Below are 26,484 nucleotides of genomic sequence, written 5' to 3' on the forward strand. Positions count from 1 at the left end.
TTTATTTCCCAATGTTTGCACAGTAAATGTTTCTTCCTCTTTCTTCACTCATGCCCACACAAGCAACTTTAGACATGATGATCCAATGGCATTTACTGATATCTAAAAAGTCTTTAAACTCAACATGTTTAACAATATGAAGAAGTTTGTCCACCACTTTGATTGGTCTAGTACAAAGATTTATTAACATCTAGGATGTATTTAGTTTCACTTCAATTTCCACATTTTAACATTAAAGGGATGTTCAGATATAAATGCAATAAAAATAAACATGTTTTTTTTTTTAACTATGTTTTTATAGCCTTTCTTCCTGGAAACATTTTCTGAAGAATTATTGAGTAAGACACTCAATATAGGCAGAACTTATATTGAGTAAGACTGGATGTCGATACTTTGACCACAGACAGACAAGTTATATTTTGACTCAGTTCACCCACACATAAGCGCCAGCCCGTAATGAAGAACACATGCACAGCCCAATGTGTCTCAATGTACGTCATCGATCAAAATGAATTCTTAGCTAATATTGCTTAATATAAAACCCCAAAAAGGACATGGAGATTCAAAAGTATGAGATGGGGGAGAAATTATATTTCAGTGCTCGCAAAAGTTGCATGCTGGGTAATGCAAAGGATTTGAGCGAAAACGCAAAAGCATAGAAATATAATTTCCACCACCATGTGACTTTAGGGGCTCCGTAAAATGTTATTTTAGTCAAACGGATTAAACCAACATGATTGACCTCGTCTTAACACACGTACACAGAAGTTGCTCTACAAATAATCATCACTAAATTCCGAACTAAATTCGGGACTTTGCGCGTTCCTTCTCCTTTTCCCTCTTCTTTGTTATTTGTTGATCGGAACGTCGTCTCTTTGGTCGTGTGTCGGCCATATCAGAATTCTCAAGAATCTACATTTTTAACATTAGTTGTCGTTGTCTAGGACATCTCTCCTCTAGCTAACTTCCCTCTTCATGCTTCTCTCTCCTCCACCCCCCACACCCCCCTTCATGTGCACGCGCACTAACCCCCCCCCCCCCCCCCCCCCCCCACCCCCACATCATTCTTGTCAGTTATTGGCTGGAACACTGTTTGTTGTGTTTCGTGGTCCAGGCTGGGCCAGTTTGTTTGTGTTGCTGTTTGTGGAGCCTGGGCTGTCTGCAGAGACCGCGTGTCTCTACAGTGTGTTCAGGGGACAGGCAGCTAGCGGATAGTGAGGAGATGTTTGCTGGATGTGACAAAAAAACAGTTTTGACCTAAAAAACCTAAATCGCTTAGAGCACCTTTAATATTAACCCAGCTATCACATTTAGTAGGTTACTCTGAGTTTAGGTCTTCAATGACCCAGAAATGACCACACACAAGCATGAATTTGGTAAAACTGATATGGGCTTTTTATTTGCTTACAGAAAACACACAAAGTCAAAAGTTCAAATGATTTTAAGAAACAAATTACCAAACCAGTGACATCACAAAATGTTTTTAGTCTCACTAAACACGTGTTGTTGGTTCTTGGCTCTTTCCTTTGTATTCTGCTCTTGTAATGAGAAAAAGACACTGCGTTCCTGACGTCTATTTACCTGATTTAATGAACAATAAATAACTGAGTGAATTAGCAATGCTAAATTGACAGCCATACTCTCAGAATATTGTTTCATTGTTTTGGCCTTTGTCTTCATGATGGTCTCGTTCACTCATTTGACACGGCTGTAGATCACAGACGCCTCTTCCACAGTCTGCACATTTGATCGCCTAAAGAACATCAGATAAAACAACAATCATGTTATGGATCAGATTGGATGATGATAAAAGTCATTAAACAATCAGTGGGACACAAAGTTATTAAGAAAAAAGTTCCAGATTTAAAGAACTATAAATGCTCCTTTCATCAACATGAGGGTGAGTAGACGGCAAATGTTGTATTTCTGCGTGAACTGTCTCTTTAAGCTCGTTCTTCTCACCTCAGGACAGAATCAGGCTGACCAATCCTGATATTGTCGTAGTGGCTTTCGTTCTCCTCTGCTCTCTTCGTCTGTTTGTTTCTGTGATGTTGGACAGTTGCGTACTGGATCTCCTCAGTCTCTCTGCATTCAGGAGCATTTGCGTCTCTTCTGGGTTTGCTGGAAGTTACACTGGCGTACTGAGCGTCATCACAATCGGCTGATTCAGAAACATGAACGTCTCTCCCTGTTACGGTAGAGTACAGATTGTCCTGAAACAGAAGAAAATTAAAGGGGTGGTTGATTATGATTTCACTTTTCTAACTTTAGTTAGTGTGTAATGTTGCTGTTTGAGCATAACTAACATCTGCAAAGTTACGACGCTCAAAGTTCAAAGCAAAGGGAGATATTTTCATTTTCTGACTCCGGTTTGAACAGAAAAGGCTAAAAGTTTTTACATTTTCAGTGTGTGTCTGTGTGAGGTAAAATGACACCAGCTCTTGAAGCTCCGCCCCCTGCGCCGGGAGCAGCAGCTCATTTGCATTTAAAGGGACACACACAAAAACGGTGCGTTTTTGCTCACCCTCAAAAAGTGACAATTTTAACATGCTATATAAAAATATCTGTGGGGTATTTTGAGCTAAACCTTCACACACACACACACACACACACACACACTCTGGGGACATCAGAGACTTATTTTACATCTTGTGAAGAGGGAATTATACCTCCCCTTTAAATATTATTTATTATTCACATTTAAGGGCTGTACACACAGAACACGTTTTTCCATTTCAGTGCTCTACTTTTCCATTGTTTTTCTATGTAAACACGTGCTAGATGGACGAGTTTGACCGTTATAAACACGGCACTCAGATTAAAAAGCGGCAAACTTTCTTTGGGTTTTTTTTGTCTCTCGTTCCACTGACTTGTCTCTCGCGTTCTGTGTGAATGGCCCCGTCTAACTAGACTATTCACATGTTGTGTCCGGAAGATTTACCTGTTTTTCAGTGAGGTCTTCAGCTTTAGCAACTCTTCGTTTTCTCCTGATTTAACAGACATTAAACTTGTAAGCTGCATTTTAAAGATTAATTACTAATCACATCACATGAGGCATTTACACCTGCACTAGTCTGCATTCACTCACTGTAATTGAGAATGATTTTGATCAAACTTACATTATAAACAGAATGATGACGATGACGATGAAGAGTCCTAAACACGCCACAGTGATCCCCAACCCGACGAGCCAGCCTTGAACACGATGAGCTGAAAGATAAAGAATTTGAGTTCAGATTAACTCTCAAAGCTGCATAACTGTCTTGAACTCTTTATAAAATAAAACCTTTATCTGTGACAGTTACAGCGTCCGTTCTCTGAGATGTTGATTGTGAGCCTGACAGTAGAAGCGTCCACTCTGTAATAGGGCTGGGAATCTCTAGGCATCTCACGATTCGATTCGGTCGCGATTCTGAGGACTGCGATGATAAAACGATTATCTATGCGTCTTTTTTTATTTCTATACAGATTTTCTTTTTCCTCACTGTGTGACTACTTGGTACTTTTAAAACAAAGTATTTGTATCCATAATGAATTTACTTCCAATATATTTTATTAATTAAACAAATGGAAGTGATTTGGCAATAAATGTTGCGATAGAGTTTGTAATTCGCTATGCCTTTTCCGAGTTGGGTGAAAGCTTCTAAGATTGTCCTGGTTTTAACATCAGCGCTGTTTGATCTGACATGTGTGGGTTATAATAGAATTCTGCGCCGAATTTGAATGCTTCCAATTAGATCTCGCTGCGATATTATTAATTCTGCTGTGAATTCGAAGCTAAACAAGATAACAAGGGGGTGTGGTTAATGTGAAACACCTGGGGAGACTAATAGACATGACAGGGAACTGCTGAAAATGAAAAGACAGGGGAACACAGACTGACATCACAACAATAACAGTGTTGCGTGATTGCGATCGGCCCACGAGTAAACCTGTTCTGAGCTCGCGCTGCGCTAAACGGTCCGCGCGCCACAGCTCAAACGAATAGCGTTTTCACTTTTGGTTCGTTTGCCGTTTGATGTTTCTCGTATGTAGCAGAAGTTGCAGCTCTTATAAATTTCACAAAGTGGTGGTCACATCAGTGCGACTTCTTGTCGCCATTTGGTCGCAGTCTGGATCTCTACTTGCATAAAGTGTGGCTCTTGTCCAGGTCCTTTTCCCCTTCAACTTCATAAAGCCAAAGTTACGCTATTTTAACGCAGAGGGTGCCGGTCGGATTCCTCGCTCCACCATCACGCGTTTCTGTTATGCGCACACCACAGACTGTCCAGGCGCCTTTGCGTTCTGTCAACATTACGTTATCAATTAACATTTAGAAATTCGATTTTTGACATTTGTGATTCGATTCAGAATCGTCCACGTCCGCATCGCGATGCATCTAAGAATCGATTGTCCAACGATTGAAACTCTGTCCATATCCAACAGCTGAGGGTTTATTCTCCTTAAACCAGCTGAAGTTAAGAGTCACTGGGATCTAATAACAATTATCAGATTATTATTATTATTTTATCTTATTGCACATTTTAAAAATTACTAATATGGACTGAATTTATCAAAACAGAACATTTGCATCTTATGTTTTATCATGAACTCACACATGACGTTTAAAGTCACAGCATCGGAGTATTTCTCTCCATGTTCATTGCTGGCCTTGCACTTGTATTCTCCACTGTCATCAGAGCTGATCTTTGAGATGCTGAAGATTCTTCCAGATCCTACAAGCGTTCCTCCTTTAATCCAGCTGATTTCTGCAGGAGGGTTTGAGTCACTGCTGCACTTCAGAGTCACTGAATCTCCCTCCACTATTACACCAGATGGACTGATGGAGATCACAGCATTCCCTGGAGGATCTACAGGAGAAATATATAGCATCACCCGTCACTCACCCCACCAAACACTTCTATTTCTGTTCTTACATACAGTTGATACGGGCAGAATTTAGCATAAACAACATGAATCCATGGATCCTTGTGTCAACAGGTCATGTCACTTATTAGGAAATATCCAAAACGAAAAAAAAAACAGTACTTTTGTGTGTGTGTGTGTGTGTGTGTGTGTGTGTGTGTGTGGTAGTCAGTAAATCAGTGCTGGATAGATTACTTACAACCTATAGTCAGTTACTGATTCCAAATTCCAAATAAAAAAATTGTAGTTAGTAAGATAATAGTTAGGTGTGGCTGTAGAAAGTTCTAGTGATGTTCGGTTCATGAACGAATTGTTCTTTTGAGCCGGTAGGAAGTAACAGGTCGAGCTGGTTCATTAATCAAACTGAATCGAACTATAGTTCCGGGTTAATGACGCAAAACACACAAGCCAAAGTAGCATGTCCCACTCAAAAAGACCCGAATGAGCCGGTTCAAAGATTCGGCTGGTTCGAAAGGTGGATCGGACAGCCCTCTGAGCACTAAAGATAGGTCCCAAACTGGCATCGGATTAAGCCGTCTCACCCCCCGGAGAAATTTGATATCAGGGGGTGCTTCCCCACCGAATGGCCATCTAGCATGTCACGAAAGGCGGCGATAGCGGCCACGTATAGTTTCGCTGTAGACGGGGAGCTGCCAGCGTCCAGACGTTCCTGCAGGAAGGTCAGAATAGTGGAGATATCACAACCCTTTGGGTCTTCCTGTTTGTCAATACACCAGTTAGCAAACACCTTCAATTTCAGAGCGTATAAGCGTCTCGTCGAAGGGGCTCTAGCCTCTGCTATTGTCTGCAGCTCTCGCTGTGCAGGTCCCACAGCTCCGGGCTGGGGTGCCATATGGTGCCGCTCGCCTGGGATAAAAGGTCCCTTCTCAGCGGGACTCGCCACGGGGGGAGCTGCGACATGTTCACCAGTTTCGGGAACCACGGCTGGTTGGGCCACTTGGGCACTGAATCAATACCAGAATCAACGCACATCTCTCTTCCCTGATCTTCCCTGTCATTATTTTGACCGGGTGAGATGCATACTTCCGCCCCTTGGCCCAGCGGCTCGACAGCGCGTCCCCTCCCAGAGGAGCCGTTGGCAATGAGAAGTACAGAGGGCAATGGGCGTTCTCCTCTGAAGCAAAGAGGTAAATCTCCGCCTAGCCGAAGAGATTCCAGATCATATTTATAGTTTGAGGGTGTAGTCTCCACTCTCCGTGGATAGCATGTCTGCGCCACAATTCAAACTGCCCGGTACATGTACTGCTCGGATCGAAAGAAGTAGCCAATCCGTCCATGAGAGCACCTGCCTCGCCAAGCCCTGCAGGGATTGCACTCGGTTTTGCAACCAGTGCTGCAGTGGTCTCATGTGCAGCAAGCCCAGTCTGCAAACGGAGGCTGCGGCTGCCATCAGACCCAGTAGCATCTGAAATGTTTTCAAGGGGATGGCTCTGCCTTGAATGAAGAGGGCTAGTGTATTGTGAATGGACTGGATCTGGACTGGATCATCGTGTGCGAGTCCAGAACCATACCCAGGAATGGAATCGACTGACACGGCTGAAGCATGCTCTTCTGTATGTTCACAGACAGTCCCAGGCATGTCAAATGGGCGAGGAGCTGAGGAGTTGTCGAGATAGTTCAGAATGCACATTCCACTGAGTTCAGGGGTGCGAGCGCTGCATTCATGCACATTGTAAACACGCGGGGGCTAGAGCCAGCCCGAATGGCAACACTTTGAATTGGTATGCGACACCTTTGAATGCAAAACGCAGAAAGCGCCTGTGATGCGTGGTCTGCGAGCGAACTGAAGCATATAGCCGCGTTTTACAGTGTTGATTACCCAATCTGACGCCGCTGGGAGCGTTGACCACGCGCTCAGGTGACTCGACAGAGGGGGCATTAATGCATTCTGCGGCAGGGGCTACGCGTCAGCCGGCGGAGAAGCATTGACAGCTATATGAATGGCCAGTGACTCGTCCACGGCTCTTTGCACGGGGACACACATAGTCACATCCTCGGGTTAGAGGAGGAGAGGTTTCGCTTATGTCACAGGTAATAGTTACGGGAGGAAAAGAGCTCTTTTGCTGAGACATGTAATGCTTTTTGTTTATTGAAACAGAACACAGCAGTTTCATAACATTTACACAAACATTCTCTGCTTTCTCTGTTGGTTGCCGAGGGAACTCTGAGCAGGAACAAGCTGTTTTTGATGCAGGTCCGCTGTCGTGCACGGACGTGCTCTTTTCCTCCTGGCACGAACATCAGGAACGCTGCTCCTTGTCTGCCGGTCACCCTTGGCTGCTGGAAGCTGGTTTCGCGACGAAGCGGCGGTTCAGGCTCGCGGCGCTCTCTCACGCTCTGGGATGCGCGCCTAGCATATGTGGGCAGTGGCTCGACATGGCTTTGAAGGCAATGAGGCAGTTTTCCATCCAGGAGAAGGACACAGGTGGGCCACAACGGCGTCCTCGACGGGAGGCGGTCGAGTCTAACCCAATTTCCCCGCCCCTTCCACTGTCGTCAACAGCTGGGTACCCTGTGCATGGGCTCGGGCTAAGTGATGGGAGCGCCATGACCTCCTCGTGGAGATGAGGGAAAAACGTCCTCACGGGGTGTCGTCCTCACCATATCCGAAAGAGACAATTTCCCGCGCTTCCTTCAGAGGGCCGTAACTAGCCTCAGCGTAGGGGAGAGGTTCTGACACGTGAGGGCAACGTGGGCGTTGGGCCGATGCTAACTCCTCAACAGAGTCCATTGACGGAGCTTTCTGCAGTCTCCCGGTCCGCAGCTCGACGGCGGCGGGCGGAGGAGAGACAGGAGTCATAAAGCCACTGCTACGGGTAACGGCCAGCCTTACGCGAAGGATCTTGATGGGAAGTTCCTCACAGGCTCGACAACCTGATCCTTCGAGCGCCGCTTCTGTGTGGGCCCGACCCAGACACAGCACACACTGCTCGTGTGCGTCTGGGAAGTCAATTGGACCACCACACGTGCGGCAAAGAGATTTTTTTTTGTTTTGTTGGTTTCCTAGCAAAAAATCCGCCGGAACGCGAGAGGGGATAATTCCATGTTGTCCACTCTGTTTGCGTTAATCCATGGCGAAACCAGGAGTTTTTTTGGCGCCCGACGTCACCTATATTGGAGGCTGCCAGCCAATCAGGTGAGGGCGCAGGCGCCATTGGCTATTTGCAAGCAAAAGAGTTATTCAAATCAGGCTTCAGCATTTCGAGGAAAATGGATTTCGCCATACGTAATGTCGAGGGACCGACTCGATAAGGGAACTAACAATTACAGGGAACTCAGATAAACAGGATTTTTAAAAAAAGCCAAAAAAAAAAAAGCTGAACATAACCCCGAACAGTAATTATTACATTACACACATTACATTGTTTATCACATTAATTTGAATAAGATATGCTTGGTATAAAGTTACTACCCAGCTCTGATTGTATTATGCAACACAGTTCTTTTTTCAAACATTTGTTGCATAATACTGATTACCACACACAAGTAAAAGTATTGTATTGTATTTTAGTTTTCTTTTATTTAAAAAAGAGAAGAAAGAAATGGTGAGGAACTTACAATAGAAGTGAATGGGGGCTAATTTTGGAGGATTTAAAGACATAAATGTGAATCTTATTATTTAAAGCATTTACAATCAGTATTTTGTTCAAATGTGTGCATTATTTGAGCTTTAAAGGTGTTTATACCATGGGCTGTTTAAATACTCGATTCTGATTGGCTGGAAGGTGTGCAGTAAAACCGTTTAATGCACAGGTAGTTCCAGTCAGTTTGATTACAGTTCGAAATTAATCCGCTACATTGGTAACCATAGTAACACAGATACACTTGCAAGCAGAGTGAGAGACGCATATGAAAACGTTTAGGTAGGCTCAATGGATGATTTTTGAATATCGTTTAATTTGTATCAGTGTTGCCTGTCATTCATAAATAATTGTAATAAATCCATTAAAGAATCATTAAGTTAGCTATATGCTTAAGCAATGAGGGGACTGTAGCTGCTAGACTTTAAAGAAGAGATCGACGCACACAGGTAACTCGCGCACGCATCTCTCTCTCTCTCTCTCTGTTCCTTCTCCTTCAGTTCTCTGTCTCTCTCTTTTAATAATGAATTTAAATAAATGTGAATTCATTCAAATAAAAGCAATCCGATGGCTCTACTTTATTTAAAGCGGACGGAGTGCAAGAACTGACGAGCCTTAACTTAAGAAATAACCGTCATTTTTACACGTCTGTTAAAAAATTACACTGTAAACATCAGTTACAGCTTTAACTTATTTTTAACTTGGCAAATAACCAAGGTATAAGCGGGATAATCCACGGCTAGCCATGCATTAAAGAATTTTAATGCACTTCGTAGAGGCAACCACCCTCCGCTTCGCGTCGGGTGGTTCTTCGCCTCTACGTCGTGCATTAAAATCCTTTAATGCATGGCTAGCCGTGGATTATCCCTTACTTAAACCATTACTTGAACAGCTGTTTTAGTGTGTTGTGTTTATGGCGTGGCGTTGCCATGACAAGGGAGTTGTAAAACTGAATATAACTGAATATAAACATAAAATGTTACAATCAAACATATTGTTCATGTTTTGTGACTGTACTATTGAAACAGTGAGCATTTAAATGTTTTAAAGATTAGCCCCAATTACTATCATTTCTAAAGAAAAGGAGGAACGAGTGAACTCTACTGGCTTTGGAAAGAAAACACACTCACACGTGACATTGAGCTGAACAGCAGGAGAGATGAGAGTGTGTCCGTCTACAGCACAGCTGTATCTGCCTGAGTCCTCTCTTCTCACTGGGTTGAGGAGGAGTGTGTTACTGAGGTTAGTTAATATCATCTGTGAGTTTCTGTACCAGATGAATGTGTCTCTGTCAGTCGGAGCGCAGCTGCTTTTACATCTCAGATTGACTGGATCTCCCTCTGTCACTCTCTCAGGAGACTCCACCTGAAGATCTGAACACAACACACACACTATATCTAGTGCTGCTGTCATACACTGATTATTACTCAACATAATGCAGAAGAAGAGATGAAACTCATCAGAGTCACCTGTGACAGTAAGAGTCACTCCTGGAAAACCAGTATATCTTTCATCCTTAGTGATGAATCTGAAATAGTACATGTGTGAATCCTTCAGTGTCACATGACTCAGTCTGACGGCGCAGTTCTTCTGTTTATCTCCCAGATACTGAAGCCTATGACTGTATTCAGGGTCATCAGACAGATCTGGAGGCTCTTCATCATCTATTACCGGTGTTTTGGTCCAGAACACTTTCTTGATCTGTTGTCCTCTAGGGTATTTATAAGTGCATCTCATAATCACTGATGAGTCCTTTACTGCACAGATGTGTGAAGGCCTGTAACTCACACCCCAATCATTAACAACACTCCGGCTACAAACTCCTGAAACACAACATTCACAAAGAAACAATGATAAGAAACAAACAACAATAGATGGACACACATGCCCATCTGAGAGTTAAAGAGGGCCATAAACGTTTATTAAAACTTGTTTTTCTTTACAAAACTGTTGTTTATGAATTAATTATTACACTTATGATGTGATATGTGTAAAACCTACAGCCATCAGACAGAAGGTGATGAAATGCAGGAAGCAGAACATTGAACACTGACCATGAAAACCCTTCTCTAAATGTTAGCAGCTTCAGAGTTAGCGTTAGATCAGCAAAATCCTGAATAATACAATTTACTTTGGAAGCAACAAATAAATCACAGAAATATCCCTACATTATAGTAGATATTTGACCAGTGCTATATTTCCCTGGGGCTAACAGCAGGGCTAACTGACCCATGCTAACTAGCCCAAACCTTGTTCTCTTAGTCAGTGATGAACTGGTGTGTGATTTACAGGAGAGACTGACCTGGGATCAGGAGCAGAGACACCAGAGCAAGAGTTATCAGTGACATCACCACAGGAACTAAATCATTACACAACAGAACAATATGTCATCTTTCATTTCATAAAAGCTATAATAACAGCTGTTTATTACATTATAAACACTGCAAAGAAGATACAAATACTTTACAATCTTCACTGTTAGTAGATTTCCACGGTTGAAACTCATTTAAAGACAATGTTAGGAACACACGAGCTCTGGATGTTCAGAGGCTTTTAAGAGAGAAAATGTTTACTAAGTTACTAATGTAACTTCATTAGACAATATTAATGACTGAACAAGTGCATCTCTCACCGGTGTGTAGTTTCAGCCGCTGCAATCAGACTTGAGGAGAGTAAACTGCAAATGCTCACTGATAACTATTCTATAGTTTTTTTCCTTCCTCTTTTTAAAGTATAAGAACTGCCCCATGCAGAGACACGGACAACCCACAAAACCACTTGCAAATAGAAAAAGATAAAACAGTCTCTCTAAAGCAGGGGTGTCCAAACTCAGTCCTGGAGGGCCACTGACCTGCAGAGTTTAGCTCTAGCCTGCCTCAACACACCTACCTGGAAGTTTCTAGAATGCCTTGATTACCTTGATTATCTTGGTCAGGTGTATTTAATTGGGGTTGGAGCTAAACTCTGCAGGACAGTGGCCCTCCAGGAGCAGACATCCCTGCTCTAAAGGATTGGTTAAAAAATATCTAAAAGCACGACCACAGAGCTTACATAACACATATCAAATGCAACTTTCAGTGTGAAGGGAAACTTCCTGTCATGGATGATGGATGAAGGGATGAATGAATAAATGAAAGAAAATTATGTAACATTGAGGATGGCCAGACTTTACCTCCACTGGCCTGAAGAGGGAGCTGTTATTCAGATCATACATCTGACACTGTGTTTGTGATTATTTATGTGCATTAGGGACATGTAACTCTATGAACACACACACACACACACACACACACACACACACACACACAATATTTTCTTCAAAACATCTTCTGTTGAAGTTCTGCAAGAGTTCAATAAATCGATAATTAAATCGCTATGTTCTTATCAGGTTCTGCTCCTCACCGAAGGACAATATCAAACCCAGTGCAGCGACGACAGCAAATCTCATTCATAATTAATAACGTTGTTTTAACATCAGTGTTATTTTAGAATCATTGAGATACTATTTTTATACACATCAGGGCCATATTCCAGGATGACAATATCAAGATTCATCTCTTAATGGAAATAAATGTTGTGATGTTTTTGGTCAGGATCTTGTATTGTATTGACAAGAGTCCAGCACTCTGTAAAGTCTCCTCCAGCACAACCTAAAGACTCTTAAACTCTGGACTCAGAGGAGCCGATCCATGTGTGGAAATGATTCTTCATGCTCCTCAAACCTTTCTTTCACAATCTGAGCCTGATGAATCCTGACACTGTAATCCTGGAATATGGCCATGATGTGTCTTCCTACATGTTTAAAAAAAGGAAAAGCTACACACTCCATCAATTAGGGTTAGAAAGACTGTTGCCAAACATATAACATCCTAGAAACATAATAATCACTGCGATAATGATCCAATCATAGACTCTTAATATATTTGCCTACTTAAAACAGCGATTTTTTTTTTTTTTTTTTTTTTTTGCCAGGCAGTGTATATCATATATTAGCTGTTATCTGCTTATAATTCATAAATTATATTTATTTATTTTAGGATGACTACCAGAGAATGTAGAATAATTTTTCTCATTTAATGTTTTATTTGAAAAGGAATAAAGAGAAAAATCTGTCACGTGGACCCCTTTAATACACAGATAAAATGTATAAATTATTACAGAAACAACTCTAAACTCATTTATTAATTACACACTGACTGTTTATTCATGTCACATGAATATAATCCATTACTTTCTGCAAAATGGAAACTCTTACAATGCGTTTAATTTTTCATTGGTAGTTGTGAGGTGAATGTGTCCAGCGATAGGAGACAAAAGTTAAAGTTTAGCTTGTGCTTCATCTTACTGTGGCGTCTTGCTGTGGCTACAACAGAAATAAGACATTTACATAAATCAACACTATAAATGGTACAAATAATCTCAGAAAAATATATATATTTCTGTCAGTGAAACGACTCATATAATAATGTAACAGAAAGAAAAGACTGTTTAGTATCTATTGACTAGCTGATTGACTACTGTGACACATTCTATGCCTGCTGTTTCCATCCTATCACCACTAGAGGTCACCTGTTCACGATTAAGACTTTTTCACTGCACACACAGTTACAGGTTACTTTGGACTACATTTCCCATACTTCATTGCTTCATTGATTATTTCCACACCTGTAGTCAATATCAGGGACTATAAATTACTGATACATGAGCTCACTGGTTGCTGAGTATTGGTTAACTATTGTGAACTTTACTGAGTGTTCATTTCTGTGTCTGCCTGCCTGCCCGTCCGTTTTGTGACCTGTCTGTTTTGGATATCTCCCTGTCTGCTGCCTGCCTCTGATACCTCTGCTTTGTCCTTCGATTCTGAGTGTTTGCTGCCTGTCCTGATCATCTGCCTGGTTTTGTACTACTCTCTGCCTGTTTTGAACGCATCTCGCTGATTAAAAGCTTTGCACATGGATCCGCACGCCTCTTGCCTCTGTCCCATCGTAACAGAATACTCAGCCAAACAAGGATCCAGCGGCTTTTCTGAAGAACACTGGTCAGGTTTGAACCTTGCAAAACAATTACTAGCTCTAAAACAGGGCATGAGACTGTTAGAGGAATATATTCAGGAGTTTTTGGATTTAGCATATTTTTCTGATCTGCCTGATTGTGTTCTCATTGACTTTTTTTGTGACGGCATAAATCAACCCTTAAGATCTCGATTAATCCATGAGGGTCCTCGAACATCGCTCTGTCATTTTTTGGATTATGCTCTATTGTTAACTGGCTCGTCTTTCACTGTGGGGGTCGCAGAGGAATGCACTGGTACTTCCGTGCCTATAATGGCAGCCGCACCAGAGCCCTGTTACATCTCAACAGATCTTACAGAGCCAGTCGTCTGCCCAGTTGAGCCAGAGTCTGTGAGTGTCGTTTCCCTCGAGCCAGAGTTCACAGAGCCTTCTTCACCGCTGGTCCTGCCCAGCTCAGAGCCCTCTTCGCCGCTGGTCCTGCCCAGCTCAGAGCCCTCTTCGCCGCTGGTCCTGCCCAGCTCAGAGCCCTCTTCGCCGCTGGTCCTGCCCAGCTCAGAGCCCTCTTCGCCGATGGTCCTGCCCAGCTCAGAGCTCTCTTTGCCGCTGGTCCTGCCCAGCTCAGAGCCCTCTTCGCCGCTGGTTCTGTCCAGCCCTGAGCTGCCTTCACCGCTGGTCTTATCCAGTCCGGACCCATCTTTGCCGCTGACTGCCTTCAACCCTGAGTCAGTCTTCACCTATTTCCCCAAGAACATTTTGGGGAGGGAAACATTTATCCATCGTCCGAAGTTTGCATCCAGCGTGGAGGATCCACCACTGGTGTCAGTACGCACAGCTGGGATTCCCAAACCAACTCATTCTAGCCCTTCTACTCCCGAGGTTATCCCGTCGGCCGTTCTACCCGTAATGGGGCTCGCTTTATGGTGTGTCTGGGCCACGTACACCACCGCTGAATATCCAGAGGTGGTGGCACTCATTTCAGCTCCTGGCGCGGTGATTACGTTTAGGGATGAACTTTGGTCCAGTTTTGAATTGGCCAGGGAGGCCGATTATGAACTCTTGCCTTGTCCTAAACCAGCCATGAAGATCATCTCTGAACCCTTGTTTTCCTGCCCTGAAATTGTCTCAGAGGCCGTTAATGAACTTTCCTCCTGTGTTGACCTGGCTACGGAGGCAATCTTTCAACTACCATCTTGTTCAGAACCAGCCAAGCAGACCAACAATGAATTATGGTACCGTCCTGAACTAGCCAGAAAGGACAATTATGGACTTTGGCCCTGTTCTGACCCAATTGTAGAAGCCAGTCCTGAATATTCATGTGATCATCTTCCTGTCAATGAACTCTCGCCCTGTTCTAAACCGACCGAGGAGACTATTTGTGAACTCTCGCTCAGTCCTGATCCGACCACAGAGATCATAAAGGAACTTTGTCTTTGCCCTGTTAGCCCTGTCATGACCCAAGACACTATGGAAGAATTTCCTGACGGCTCTAGTAGCCTTGTCATGACTAAAGTGGCCACAAATGAATTACCTGACTATTCCGTGTCTATCCCTGAATTTTCTGAACTGCCTATTTGCCTAGTTTCCATTCATGAACCTGATTTTGAGCTTTATGCTGCTTCAGACAGTTCCACAGAGATTCTGATTGAACCCGTTGTATTTCCGGCCTCGACCCGACGGGCTGTGAATACACTGTCTATGTTTTATTTCCCAGTTTTTCTTAGATTTCAGTCTTTGCCATGGGTTCCTGATCCATCTGGGCCTCCGTGGTGGTCTGCTGACGAGCTCTGGTGGACCAAAGTACCGCCCAAGCCGCCTGCTCTGCCCGAGGGGTCGCCTCCGCAGCCTGCTCCGCCCTGGTCGCCTCCCCAGCCTGCTCCGCCCTGGTCGCCTCCCCAGCCTGCTCCGCCTTGGCCCTCCCCCCCACCCCCGGATCCGCCTCCGCTCCACCTCCCACCTGGATTATATTGTTTTAGGAGCGTCTGGAAGCCGCTCCTAGGAGGGGGGCTCTGTGACACATTCTATGCCTGCTGTTTCCATCCTATCACCACTAGAGGTCACCTGTTCACGATTAAGACTTTTTCACTGCACACACAGTTACAGGTTACTTTGGACTACATTTCCCATACTTCATTGCTTCATTGATTATTTCCACACCTGTAGTCAATATCAGGGACTATAAATTACTGATACATGAGCTCACTGGTTGCTGAGTATTGGTTAACTATTGTGAACTTTACTGAGTGTTCATTTCTGTGTCTGCCTGCCCGTCCGTTTTGTGACCTGTCTGTTTTGGATATCTCCCTGTCTGCTGCCTGCCTCTGATACCTCTGCTTTGTCCTTCGACTCTGAGTGTTTGCTGCCTGTCCTGATCATCTGCCTGGTTTTGTACTACTCTCTGCCTGTTTTGAACGCATCTCGCTGATTAAAAGCTTTGCACATGGATCCGCACGCCTCTTGCCTCTGTCCCATCGTAACAACTACTGAGGACATATATTTATTTTCTGATGAAATTAAGAAGACTTGAGAAACTTACTGACAGATTCTCATATTCAGAAGAGCCTGACTGGGGAATAGCAGGTCTGGGATGGACAGTCTATGGCAAAAACACATTGATTATTTATTATCTGACTTTTGAATGCACAAACTCTTTTGCACATGTAGATTTTGATATTTCTCTTACTGTGAGTGTGTCGTAGACGTCAGATGATCTGGACTGGTCAAGAGCTGCATATGTGCCTTCACTGGGATCAGGTCTGGGATCGTTCTACAGGGAAACAGAGAGACGGATTCACTATTTAAAAAAAAAAAAAAAAAAATTTAATGTAAAAGATTTCAAATTGTTACCATGACAATCAAAAGTGTAATCACTCCACAGTCTCTACTCATACAACCATGTACAATCCTGAATATATATATGTATGTATGTAACGATCACCAGTGAGAGTGCCTGGGATTACCATCAACCAACCCAGACAATCACCACACATCCACAGACTCCATTCCCCATAATCCTCAGTTCAGACTATCATCCATTATCACTTTCACCTGTGTCTCATTACCTTGTTTACTCACCCTATAATAGCCTGGTTTTCACATTCATTCTCTGCAAAGTCTTGTTTAGTGTTTGTACTGCAATTCTGAGCGTTTGTCTGTTATTCCCGTGTTCTTGGTTTTGATCTCTGCCTGTCCTTGGATTTTCCTTTTTGCCTGTGTCCCCTGTGACCCTGTTACCCTGTGACCCCTGCGACCCTGTGACCCCTGCAACCCCTGTGACCTTGTGTCCCCTGTGACCTTGTGACCCCTGCGACCCCTGTGTCCCCTGTGTCCCCTGCGGGCCCTGTGACCCTGTGACCCCTGTTACCCCTGTGTCCCCTGCGACCCCTGTGTCCCCTGCGACCCCTGTGTCCCCTGTGTCCCCTGCGACCCCTGTGACCCCTGCGACCCTGTGACTCCTGCGACCCTGTGACTCCTGCGACCCTGTGACTCCTGCGACCCTGTGACCCCTGTGACCCCTGTGTCCCTGTGACCATGTGACCCCTGCGACCCTGCAACCCTGCGACCCTGTGACCCCGTGACCCCTGTGACCATGTGACCCCTGCGACCCTGCAACCCTGCGACCCTGTTATTGTTTGGACTGATTACCTGGTCTTTTTTGGCCTCTTGCCTGTTTTCTGGATTGTCTTTGGATTACCCTCTGTTCAAATAAACTGCATTTGGATCCTCAAGCTTCGTGTCTCAGAGCAGTACATGACAATATATGTGTTCTACATGTACAAAGAAGCTGTAATTGATTTATTAGTATCATTCTGTGGTTCTTTGGCCATCTCACCTCATACTCCTGTATTGCAGATCTACAGTTTATCCTTTTCTTCCGACTGTTAAAAAGAAACGGAAACAAGTCATTTCATTGTTTTGAGCAATATTCAAATGTACTTTTGCATTAGTTTAAAAGCAAATTATATTACTCTTTGTTGATACATTTTTATTTACATTGCATATAGTATGATGGTGATCATGATAGTGAATATTGCACATGCCACTGCGATCACTACCCAGACGTGCAAACCAGCGCCACTATGATCTGAAAGAGGGAGAAGATCATAATTAAATCTACAAACTAAGAATGACACTAAGACATTCTGTGGTGGGTCTAAAGCAGAAATCACAGTCAATGTTTAGAGGATTTAATGCCACAGTTTCTGAACCATCATGAACTCACACATGACGTTTAAAGTCACAGCATCAGAGTATGTCTCTCCATGTTCATTGCTGGACTTGCACTTGTATTCTCCACTGTCATTAGAGCTGATCTTTGAGATGCTGAAGATTCTTCCAGATTCTACAAGCGTTCCTCCTTTAATCCAGCTGATTTCTGCAGGAGGGTTTGAGTCACTGCTGCACTTCAGAGTCACTGAATCTCCCTCCACTATTACACCAGATGGACTGATGGAGATCTCAGGATTCCCTGGAGGATCTACAGGAGAAATATTTGAAATTTCATTTTTAATCTTCAGACTTCAGACCACAGACTTCATACCCGTCTCAGAATAGCTCAGAAGATAAGGACAGATAATCCTCTTGTAATCTGCAATTGGTGAGTAGCTACTTTTGGTGCTTAAGCCCCTGATTATTGTCAAATGCCCCTGATATTTGTGAAGATTCATTCATATTATAAATGTCAAATAATATAGATTTTAATATAAATTCTTGCACTTAATATAAATTATTCACCCTAGTGAAGTGGTGATGAAATATAGGTTGTTAACAAAAAACAAAAACACACACAACAAAAAAGGTTTGTTATCTAAACATAATGCATTACACACACATCTTGATGCCTCGTCTGTTTTTCCAGTTTTCTCATCTTGACACCAGCGCTCTTTTCTATTTTGTTCACAGTTTTAAAAGCACAAACTCGTTCCTTCATTGAGCTCACTGCAGTTTTAAAGTCCTCATTATCTGTTCCATAGACATAATCAATACATAGATGCATATGTCTACGGGATTGTCAGTCTGCAGGTTTCAATAAACCGTTATTGATTCAAAGCACTGATGAGGAAATAACAAAGATGTTCAGAGAGATTGATAACATCTGCCTAATAATTCATTTACAATGTAACATTTTAAATGTATAGCTTTATGGTTTAATGGAAAATACATAAAATGCAATAAATGCAGGGTGTTGAAGTTATTGATGCATTTAAAAATGTTCTTAGCACCCCCTCTGAGTCTGAACTGTATAATTTTATTATAGTCTAAATAAAATAGACACTCACACATGACATTGAGCTGAACAGCAGGAGAGATGAGAGTGTGTCCGTCTACAGCACAGCTGTATCTGCCTGAGTCCTCTCTTCTCACTGGGTTGAGGAGGAGTGTGTTACTGAGTTCAGTTAATATCATCTGTGAGTTTCTGTACCAGATGAATGTGTTTCTGTCAGTCGGAGCGCAGCTGCTTTTACATCTCAGATTGACTGGATCTCCCTCTGTCACTCTCTCAGGAGACTCCACCTGAAGATCTGAACACAACACACACACTATATCTAGTGCTGCTGTCATACACTGATTATTACTCAACATAATGCAGAAGAAGAGATGAAACTCATCAGAGTCACCTGTGACAGTAAGAGTCACTCCTGGAAAACCAGTCCATCTTACACCAGGTCTATCAGTGATGAATCTGAAATAGTAAATGTGTGAATCCTTCAGTGTCACATGACTCAGTCTGACGGTGCAGTTCTTCTGTTTATCTCCCAGATACTGAAGCCTATGACTGTATTCAGGGTCCTCAGACAGATCTGGAAACTCTTCATCATCTATTACCAGTGTTTTGGTCCAGAACACTTTCTTGATCTGATGTCCTCTGTATTTATAAGTGCATCTCATTATCACTGATGAGTCCTTTACTGCACAGATGCGTGAAGGACTGTAAATCACACCCCAATCATTAACATCATCACTCCGGCTACAAACTCCTGAAACACACATTAAAGGGATAGTTCACACAAAAACGATTGTTTCATAATTACTGACCCCTCGTGTTCATCACATTCTTTTATTTTTTACACATTAAACACATTAAAAACATGAATATAATTATTATTGATGCACATATTTAATATTGTACATTAATTCCAATCAGAAGAATTGAAACATTTTTTAATTTTAGCTCTGACTAACTTCTTTCACAGAAATGTGTTTGTGAACGGGGTTTTAACAGGGGTCCGCACTCATGATTTGAAAGAAAGACTTTGAAAAGTGACTAAAGAACAATAAAATGTTCTCCAGCATGAGCGACTCACCGTGAATCATGAGCAGAAACACCAGAGGAAGAGGAGGAGCCATCATCAGTGACATCACTACAAGAACAACAACACAGGATCACACACACAGTGAGCATTATAAAAACAATCTTTAGCTTTAAAAACATTTCCATAAACAAGTTTTCATTGAGAATATTTCCTTTTGATTATGTGAGTGGTTTCTACAACAGTAAATAGACTATAGACTGACTATATTCACTCAGTAACCAGCGTAACTCTTACCGTGTTCTGGCGAGTCTCTCAGGCGTTATACTGATCAAATTCTCACGGTTAACAGTGTTTATTTCCAAATGTTTGCACAGTAAATGTTTCTTCCTCTTTCTTTACTCATGCCCACACAAGCAACTGTTCATCATGATTGTGGTTTTTGGTTATACAGTTTTCAACAACAAAAAGTAGAGTAAGGCACTTCTCTCATCACTGTCCAAAAGTGGTTATTTGATGTTAATTATTCGTTAACATTCTCTCTTGCCACATATCGGACTTTCTGAATTTTGTTTTTTAAAATACATTATGGGGATTTTTTTTTTTTTTTTTTAGACACAGACATCAAGAATCAGCATATGACTATTACTATTTTTCTTATTAACAGTTTAGACATTTAAATAAATGACAGAATGCTAGCTATGTTTTGTGGGTACTTAGATTAAATATTAATTGGTTGTCTAGCCCTGACTAAAGAACAGTGTAATAAAATTACGGAATCACAAATCTTAAAGTAATCAATCAAACCCCTTAATTCATATAATAACCTTTTATTTTAAAGAAATAACATTTTTAGGTATGTTTTGTGACAAAGTTATTTGTTATCAAGCAATAGAGCATAATTTACTTTTTTATTACAAGCATTTGTGTACTAATGCATATGATTTGTCATAATTAATTCTTAAAACAGAACATCATACAATACAATAACATTTAATGTAATAAAATTAGTGAACCAAAACTTATATAAAAATGTAATTAAATTACACAATACAATACATAATGAATTCAACTGAATTATGAGATGTAATATATTACATTTTTATTAACAAGCAAAATGCACATCGTTTTAGGACATTTATAGAGCTTTTTAAAATACACAGCAGCTTTGAACAGACATACTCTTTTTTTTTTTTTTTACTTTCTTTTTATTATAAGGATCTTTCACATTTCACAGTTTACATTGGAGGAAAAAAAAAAAATAGCCAAAATAAATATATATATAAAAAATATATAAAAAAAAAATAAAATAAAAAAAATAAAAAAAATAAAAAAAATATGACATTCTCTGCGAAAAAAAAAAAAAAAAACTTGCATAATGACAAAAAAAAATAAAAAAAAAATAAAAATTAAAGAAAAGAAGTGAATTATACTTATATTATTAATTATGCACTTTTCCAAATGAGACATTTGGTTCGAAAACAAAAGATTATAATTGCCTCACATATATATATATTGACCTTTTTGTGATTACATGTAAATAAACAGAAAAAAAAAAATATGTATATATATATATATATATATATACAAAGGGTGCAAGTGGATAGGGTTTTGTTTCATTTACACAAAACTACAAACAGACTACCTAACAGAACTACAGTTTATTTCAATCCTCTCTCTCCTGTTGACCACCCCCTTCCCAACCCTGTGTCTGCCCTCGCTGCTCAGACCTCAGACAAGATCCAGTCTTATTGCACTTATATATGCAATCCACTTAGACCATAAACCTATAAATTTCTCCTTTTCTAATCTTAAGGTCATAGTGATTCTCTCCATTATATATATTTGGTTTATAGTGTTGTACCATTCATCAGAACCTGGTAAGTCTGGTTGAAGCCATTTTCTTGTCACTGCCTTCCTGGCTGACAGTAAAAGAATCCTAAACAGGTACTTATCTGCAGCCAAAGTCAGATTTGGGGTTTCCATACCTAGGTACATATGTAAGAAATCAAAAGGAATATTCACTTGAAAAATATTCTCCAAGCATCTATGTACCTCTTGCCAAAAGGGTACAGCCTTTGGGCAGGCCCAGAATATATGATAATGGTTAGCGTCATTGACGCCACACAGTCTCCAGCATCCTGTTCCTATGTTTTGGTGAGATTTCTGGGCGGGGGTAATAAAAAATCTCATTATGTTTTTCCATCCAAATTCTCTCCTGAACAGACATACTCTAGTATGTCTTTACTTTCCTAAATGCTTTTGTGATAGTCCTCTGGCTATACATTGTGAAGATTAAAAAAAAAAAACAATTAATGTTGAGGTAGCTGTGTTAAAATATTTAATGAACTGTAAGTTTTTTGAGAGCTAATGAGACACAAATAGATGCAGTGTCTTTTGCTGTGTGTAAAGTCAGATCTTTAGTTTGAAGTAAATTCATGTTGTATGTGCAGTCAATTCTTTGTGGAACCAAGATGATGCAGTCAGTCAATTTCCCCTTGTCATGGTGTGGTCGTGACCTGGTAGGCGAGGAGACTGGACTTGGTGTCATGGACTGGCTTGAGGGAACTCTGCAAAACACACACACATGCTGCAACACGTCACGTGCAACTGTACACTCACAAAGTCTTTAGTGCTATGGAACATCACTCACTGTTTTTACTTTGATGGGCAAACTCGAAGGCGCAGCGCAGCAGACGTTGGTAGCTCGTTGAACCTTGGATGTTGTGACATTAAGAGGCTATTATAATGACACACTCCACAAGATAAGATATATCAGCCCAAAAGTGACTGAAACCTTCCGTTCAGTATAAGGCTGATCTGTACAACAAAAGATAAGAAAAAAGTAATTACTTAATGAGTTAGTTTAATGAGTTAGTTCACCAAAACATATAACAATCAGCCATCAATTTCTCCCAACATATTATTAAATGATACCAGGGTGAGAAAATTATGATTTTTTTTTTTGGTGATATAAAACATTCCAGTACATATGATCCCATAAAATGCGTACCTCAGGAATCAGTTCACACATTAAAAGGTCGATATGTTCAAGCTTTTTGTCCTTCTTTTGCTCAAACACAATGTTGTCGATGTGTCCTAGAAGTTGCTGACAAGGCTGGATGAAAGCTCTTAGGTTTTGTCATTTTCCCCTGTCTTCATTTGCCACCATTTGTTCCACGTGGGTTTCAGTGAGCCTTTCACAATTCCTTGGAAAATATAAAAATATTTAGTATAGCAAACAATATCTAGACATTTAAAATTTCGTAAAAACTCATATGGTCCTGAATTTCAGCATCACTGACAAGAGAACAAATTCCTTTTTTCCACCTCCTCAACTATCCTATATTTTAAAAATCATCGATCTACTTGAATTATTAAACTTTTAAGTTGGTTTATATGAATGAGGACACACATTTTACACACACCTTTTATACGTCATATGCTGCCGTTGATGAAGCGTGATATCTTCTCAGATGCCACAGATCTTCTCCCTGTATCACCTCGTTTTTCATTGAGGTCCATTTGTCCCTCACCTCCATTTCTGCCATCTAATGCAATAAACACATTTGTTAAAGTAATGTAGATGTAATACAAAAAATAAATAATTAATAAAAGCATTTATTTAACTTACTGTACAAACCAAAACCCCACAGTTGTTAGAGTCAGTCAGCCTCCACTGTTCTGGGAACTCAACAGTCCATTTGCCCAAGTCCCAAGTATTTCTGAAGGCATTGCTTTTGTACAAAAGAAAAAAGAATTTAAGAAATGTACATTAGTAAATAAAGATAACAATTTTGTCATTTACAAAGCACAAAATACCATAGTATAGCCAGGTCCATCGCAGAAATTGACTTGTAGTTGCCAGTGGGGTCATAAACTCGAATATGATTCAGCAAACCATCCAAGACCTTTACAACATAAGCAGAAACCGCTTTAACCAGAGTAACAACTGTTGAGCAAAAATGTATTTCTTTATCCACACATACCCACAAAATGAAGTGGTTTCCCTTTTCGGGGCTCTGTCCACCAACACTTCTTGGAATAAGGACTGTGTCATTCTCATCAAGGTCCTTTAAAATATTTTTAAGTAAATAAGTAAATGTGTCCCCTGCCCCTGAAATTTATTTAATATATTTTCATTTACCTTCAGACAAGAAATGTGACTGTCATCCGCATGTTTCTTGATAGTGAAGGATCGCCACCAGAGAACGAACGTGTGCACCCGTAAAGCAGTTCCACCATGTGCTTTACAGAGCTGGGCAATCCTCGTGTCAAGAATCTAAAAGAAATAGTAGATTTCAATAAAATGTTGTTGAATAATATATACAAATACAAATTTGCCCATACAAATAAGCTGCCATTGGAGGCATATGGAGGGCTTGCCTGAGTCCGCAGCACTAAGTTTCATCCCAAAATTTCTCCAATCATGCAATCATGTCTATGTCCTCTAACAGAATCCAAGGTTTCGAGAATATCTGAGAAACTTTATTTTTCGACCCAAAAATGTTACCTTATAGATATTTTGGGTCAAAAAATAAAGTTTCTTGGATATTCTCAAAACCTTGTATTCTGTTAGAGGGTGCTGAGACATAGACATGATTGCAAGATTGGAGGCTCTAGAGCCTTCCAGAGCTGAGATATGGAGATCCCACTAAGCATTTATTGCATTGTGGCAAATAGAGACTCGCAGACAGTGAAATTTTGGGATGAAACTTGGCGCTTTTGCAGCTTTTTGTTTGGAAGTTTTGTGGAAAATGGGACTAACTAGAGATATTACAAATATGTCTCAAAAAATGTATCAAATTGAAATTCTAACGTTGTCATTCCGCCGTGGGAAACTTTTCTTCTGTGGTCAAAGTGTCTCGAAATCTTCAACTGTGGCCTGGCATCTCGGAAGCTGAATGAGTGGCCGCTTTCTGTCCGTTTCCTCACTCAAAATTCTCATATACATTTCCTAGAAAAAATAATGCTTTGTAATTGTCTAACATATATAATATAATATAATATAATATAATATAATATAATATAATATAATATAATATAATATAATATAATATAATATAATAAATAACAGACTTCATTTAACTTCCTTTACTGAAAACTGAACAATTTCTGTAAACACGTTTGGATCAGTCACAAATCTTTGCCAAAGTTACTTATTGTACAGTTTTACATATAAATAAGAAATGCACAAATTTAACTAATATCAAAATCAAGCATACCTGTGCCTGATGCATCACCTCCTGCCATGTCTGTCTTCAGGCAGTAATAATCATGGTCATCATGAATATTCACTGAAAAAGGTTGTATATGTAATATTTTAAATTTGCCATAAACATTTACTTCAAAAAGTGGACCTTGTACTGTAATGTACTGCCTTTCTCACCATCCAGGTCACTGTCACGCCGCAGGAATGGTTTGAGTTGGGACACATTGGTTTTCTGGCGGCAGGTGTAGCAACCATGTTCTTATTCTTCAGACCAGTTTGTTCAGTAGTACCCTAACTGATGAAAAGAAGATGTGATCACTGATGTAGTGTAGCTTTTTCTCAACAAATGAAAAGAAGTCGTGACATCCCATTGCCAGATGTTCTCCAGTCCTAAAAGTAAAAAAAAAAAACACAAACAATGTTTTAAAAAGATCTTTTAGAAAGGCATGGTCTCTTTTGAGCCTTTGCCAGTGATGCTTGATTTCTTTCAAGACAACATACTCTGAAATACTTCCCATCCCATACATGAAATAAAAACACATGTCGTGTTGGTGATATCTTATTTTATATATATTAAAATATTCTTACATAGGCCATATAAAATAAAATGACTCAACCCTGTCTCTTTTTATTAAATTTCAGTTTTATTGATCAATAATAGCCATTATAAGTTTAAGTAGCCTAAAAGGTGTAAGAAGCTATACAAGTCAAGAAATAAAGTAAGTTAAACGATTCAGTCAAACATAAGTCAGCAGGCTACAACATTAAACATAAATTGCCTAAATAATTTATATAAAGTTATGAAACTAAACTTTGCCCTCAGCCAAAACGATTTGCCAGGGAACAAATGATAGATTAATGAGATGACGAATTATATCTCATATTTAACCACTAGACTAGAGACATCAGAGCCAGCGGCAAACGTCAGAAGCACTAGCCGAGGTAAGGCTGTTCCAGGCGGGGTACATGAGCGCTGAGCGCCTGGTGATCGCCTGGATCTCACAACTGAAATAGGCACTATCTGTATAGACAAACAACATATTTGACCTTCAAACAACTACGCTCTTGACTGAAAAACTCTTAAAACTACATTTCGTGACACAATAACAGTAGTATTTTTAAATTTTGCGGTCTTTCTCCTCTGCTATTGATGCAACTTAAGATTTTAAATATTAGCTATAGAATATATACAATTTACATATACAGTTTAATTTAATCTTACCTTGCATATACAGTAGCAGCGGGATTTAGCATTCTACATAAAGCTAGGAAAACTACAATTTACCTCAACAAGGCGACATAATGAACAACACTCGTCTCATTCGTGAAGGTGGAAAAACAAGTTATTTGTGAGATACAATATTGTATTAAAATTTAAATGCAAAAGAAAAGGCATGAGAGTCGGCTGTTTTTGTCAATTTTAAGTTTTAATTTAAAATGTTTGCAATTTTAATATAAGTACACGGTTAAATATTTGACCACTTGCTTGAGCAACTTAATATAAA

At 40.6% G+C, this 26,484-nt stretch overlaps 1 protein-coding gene and 1 long non-coding RNA gene across 2 annotated transcripts in view; both read right to left on the reverse strand.

The window, feature by feature from the left end:
• LOC311285487 (cell adhesion molecule CEACAM5-like) overlaps window positions 1-26,484 on the reverse strand; it is a gene marked incomplete at its 5' end in the record, with an annotated part of 114,891 nt that overhangs the window by 70,304 nt on the left and 18,103 nt on the right. The window contains 2 exons of the mRNA XM_084401135.1: window positions 4,596-4,850; window positions 17,739-17,993. Of these exons, the coding sequence (XP_084257261.1) occupies window positions 4,596-4,850; window positions 17,739-17,993 (510 nt within the window). The remainder of the gene's footprint in view (window positions 1-4,595; window positions 4,851-17,738; window positions 17,994-26,484) is intronic.
• LOC311284847 lies at window positions 21,147-25,351 on the reverse strand. The gene is made up of 11 exons (XR_014626268.1): window positions 25,157-25,351; window positions 24,993-25,064; window positions 24,587-24,724; window positions 23,915-24,049; window positions 23,757-23,840; window positions 23,590-23,678; window positions 23,402-23,504; window positions 23,196-23,318; window positions 22,781-22,976; window positions 22,421-22,587; window positions 21,147-22,337 (listed from the first exon to the last, which is right to left on the reverse strand). It is a non-coding gene; the product is annotated as an uncharacterized lncRNA (long non-coding RNA).

This window comes from Rutilus rutilus (genome assembly GCF_951802725.1).
Source record: "Rutilus rutilus genome assembly, chromosome: 25".
Taxonomy (NCBI): Eukaryota; Metazoa; Chordata; class Actinopteri; order Cypriniformes; family Leuciscidae; genus Rutilus; species Rutilus rutilus.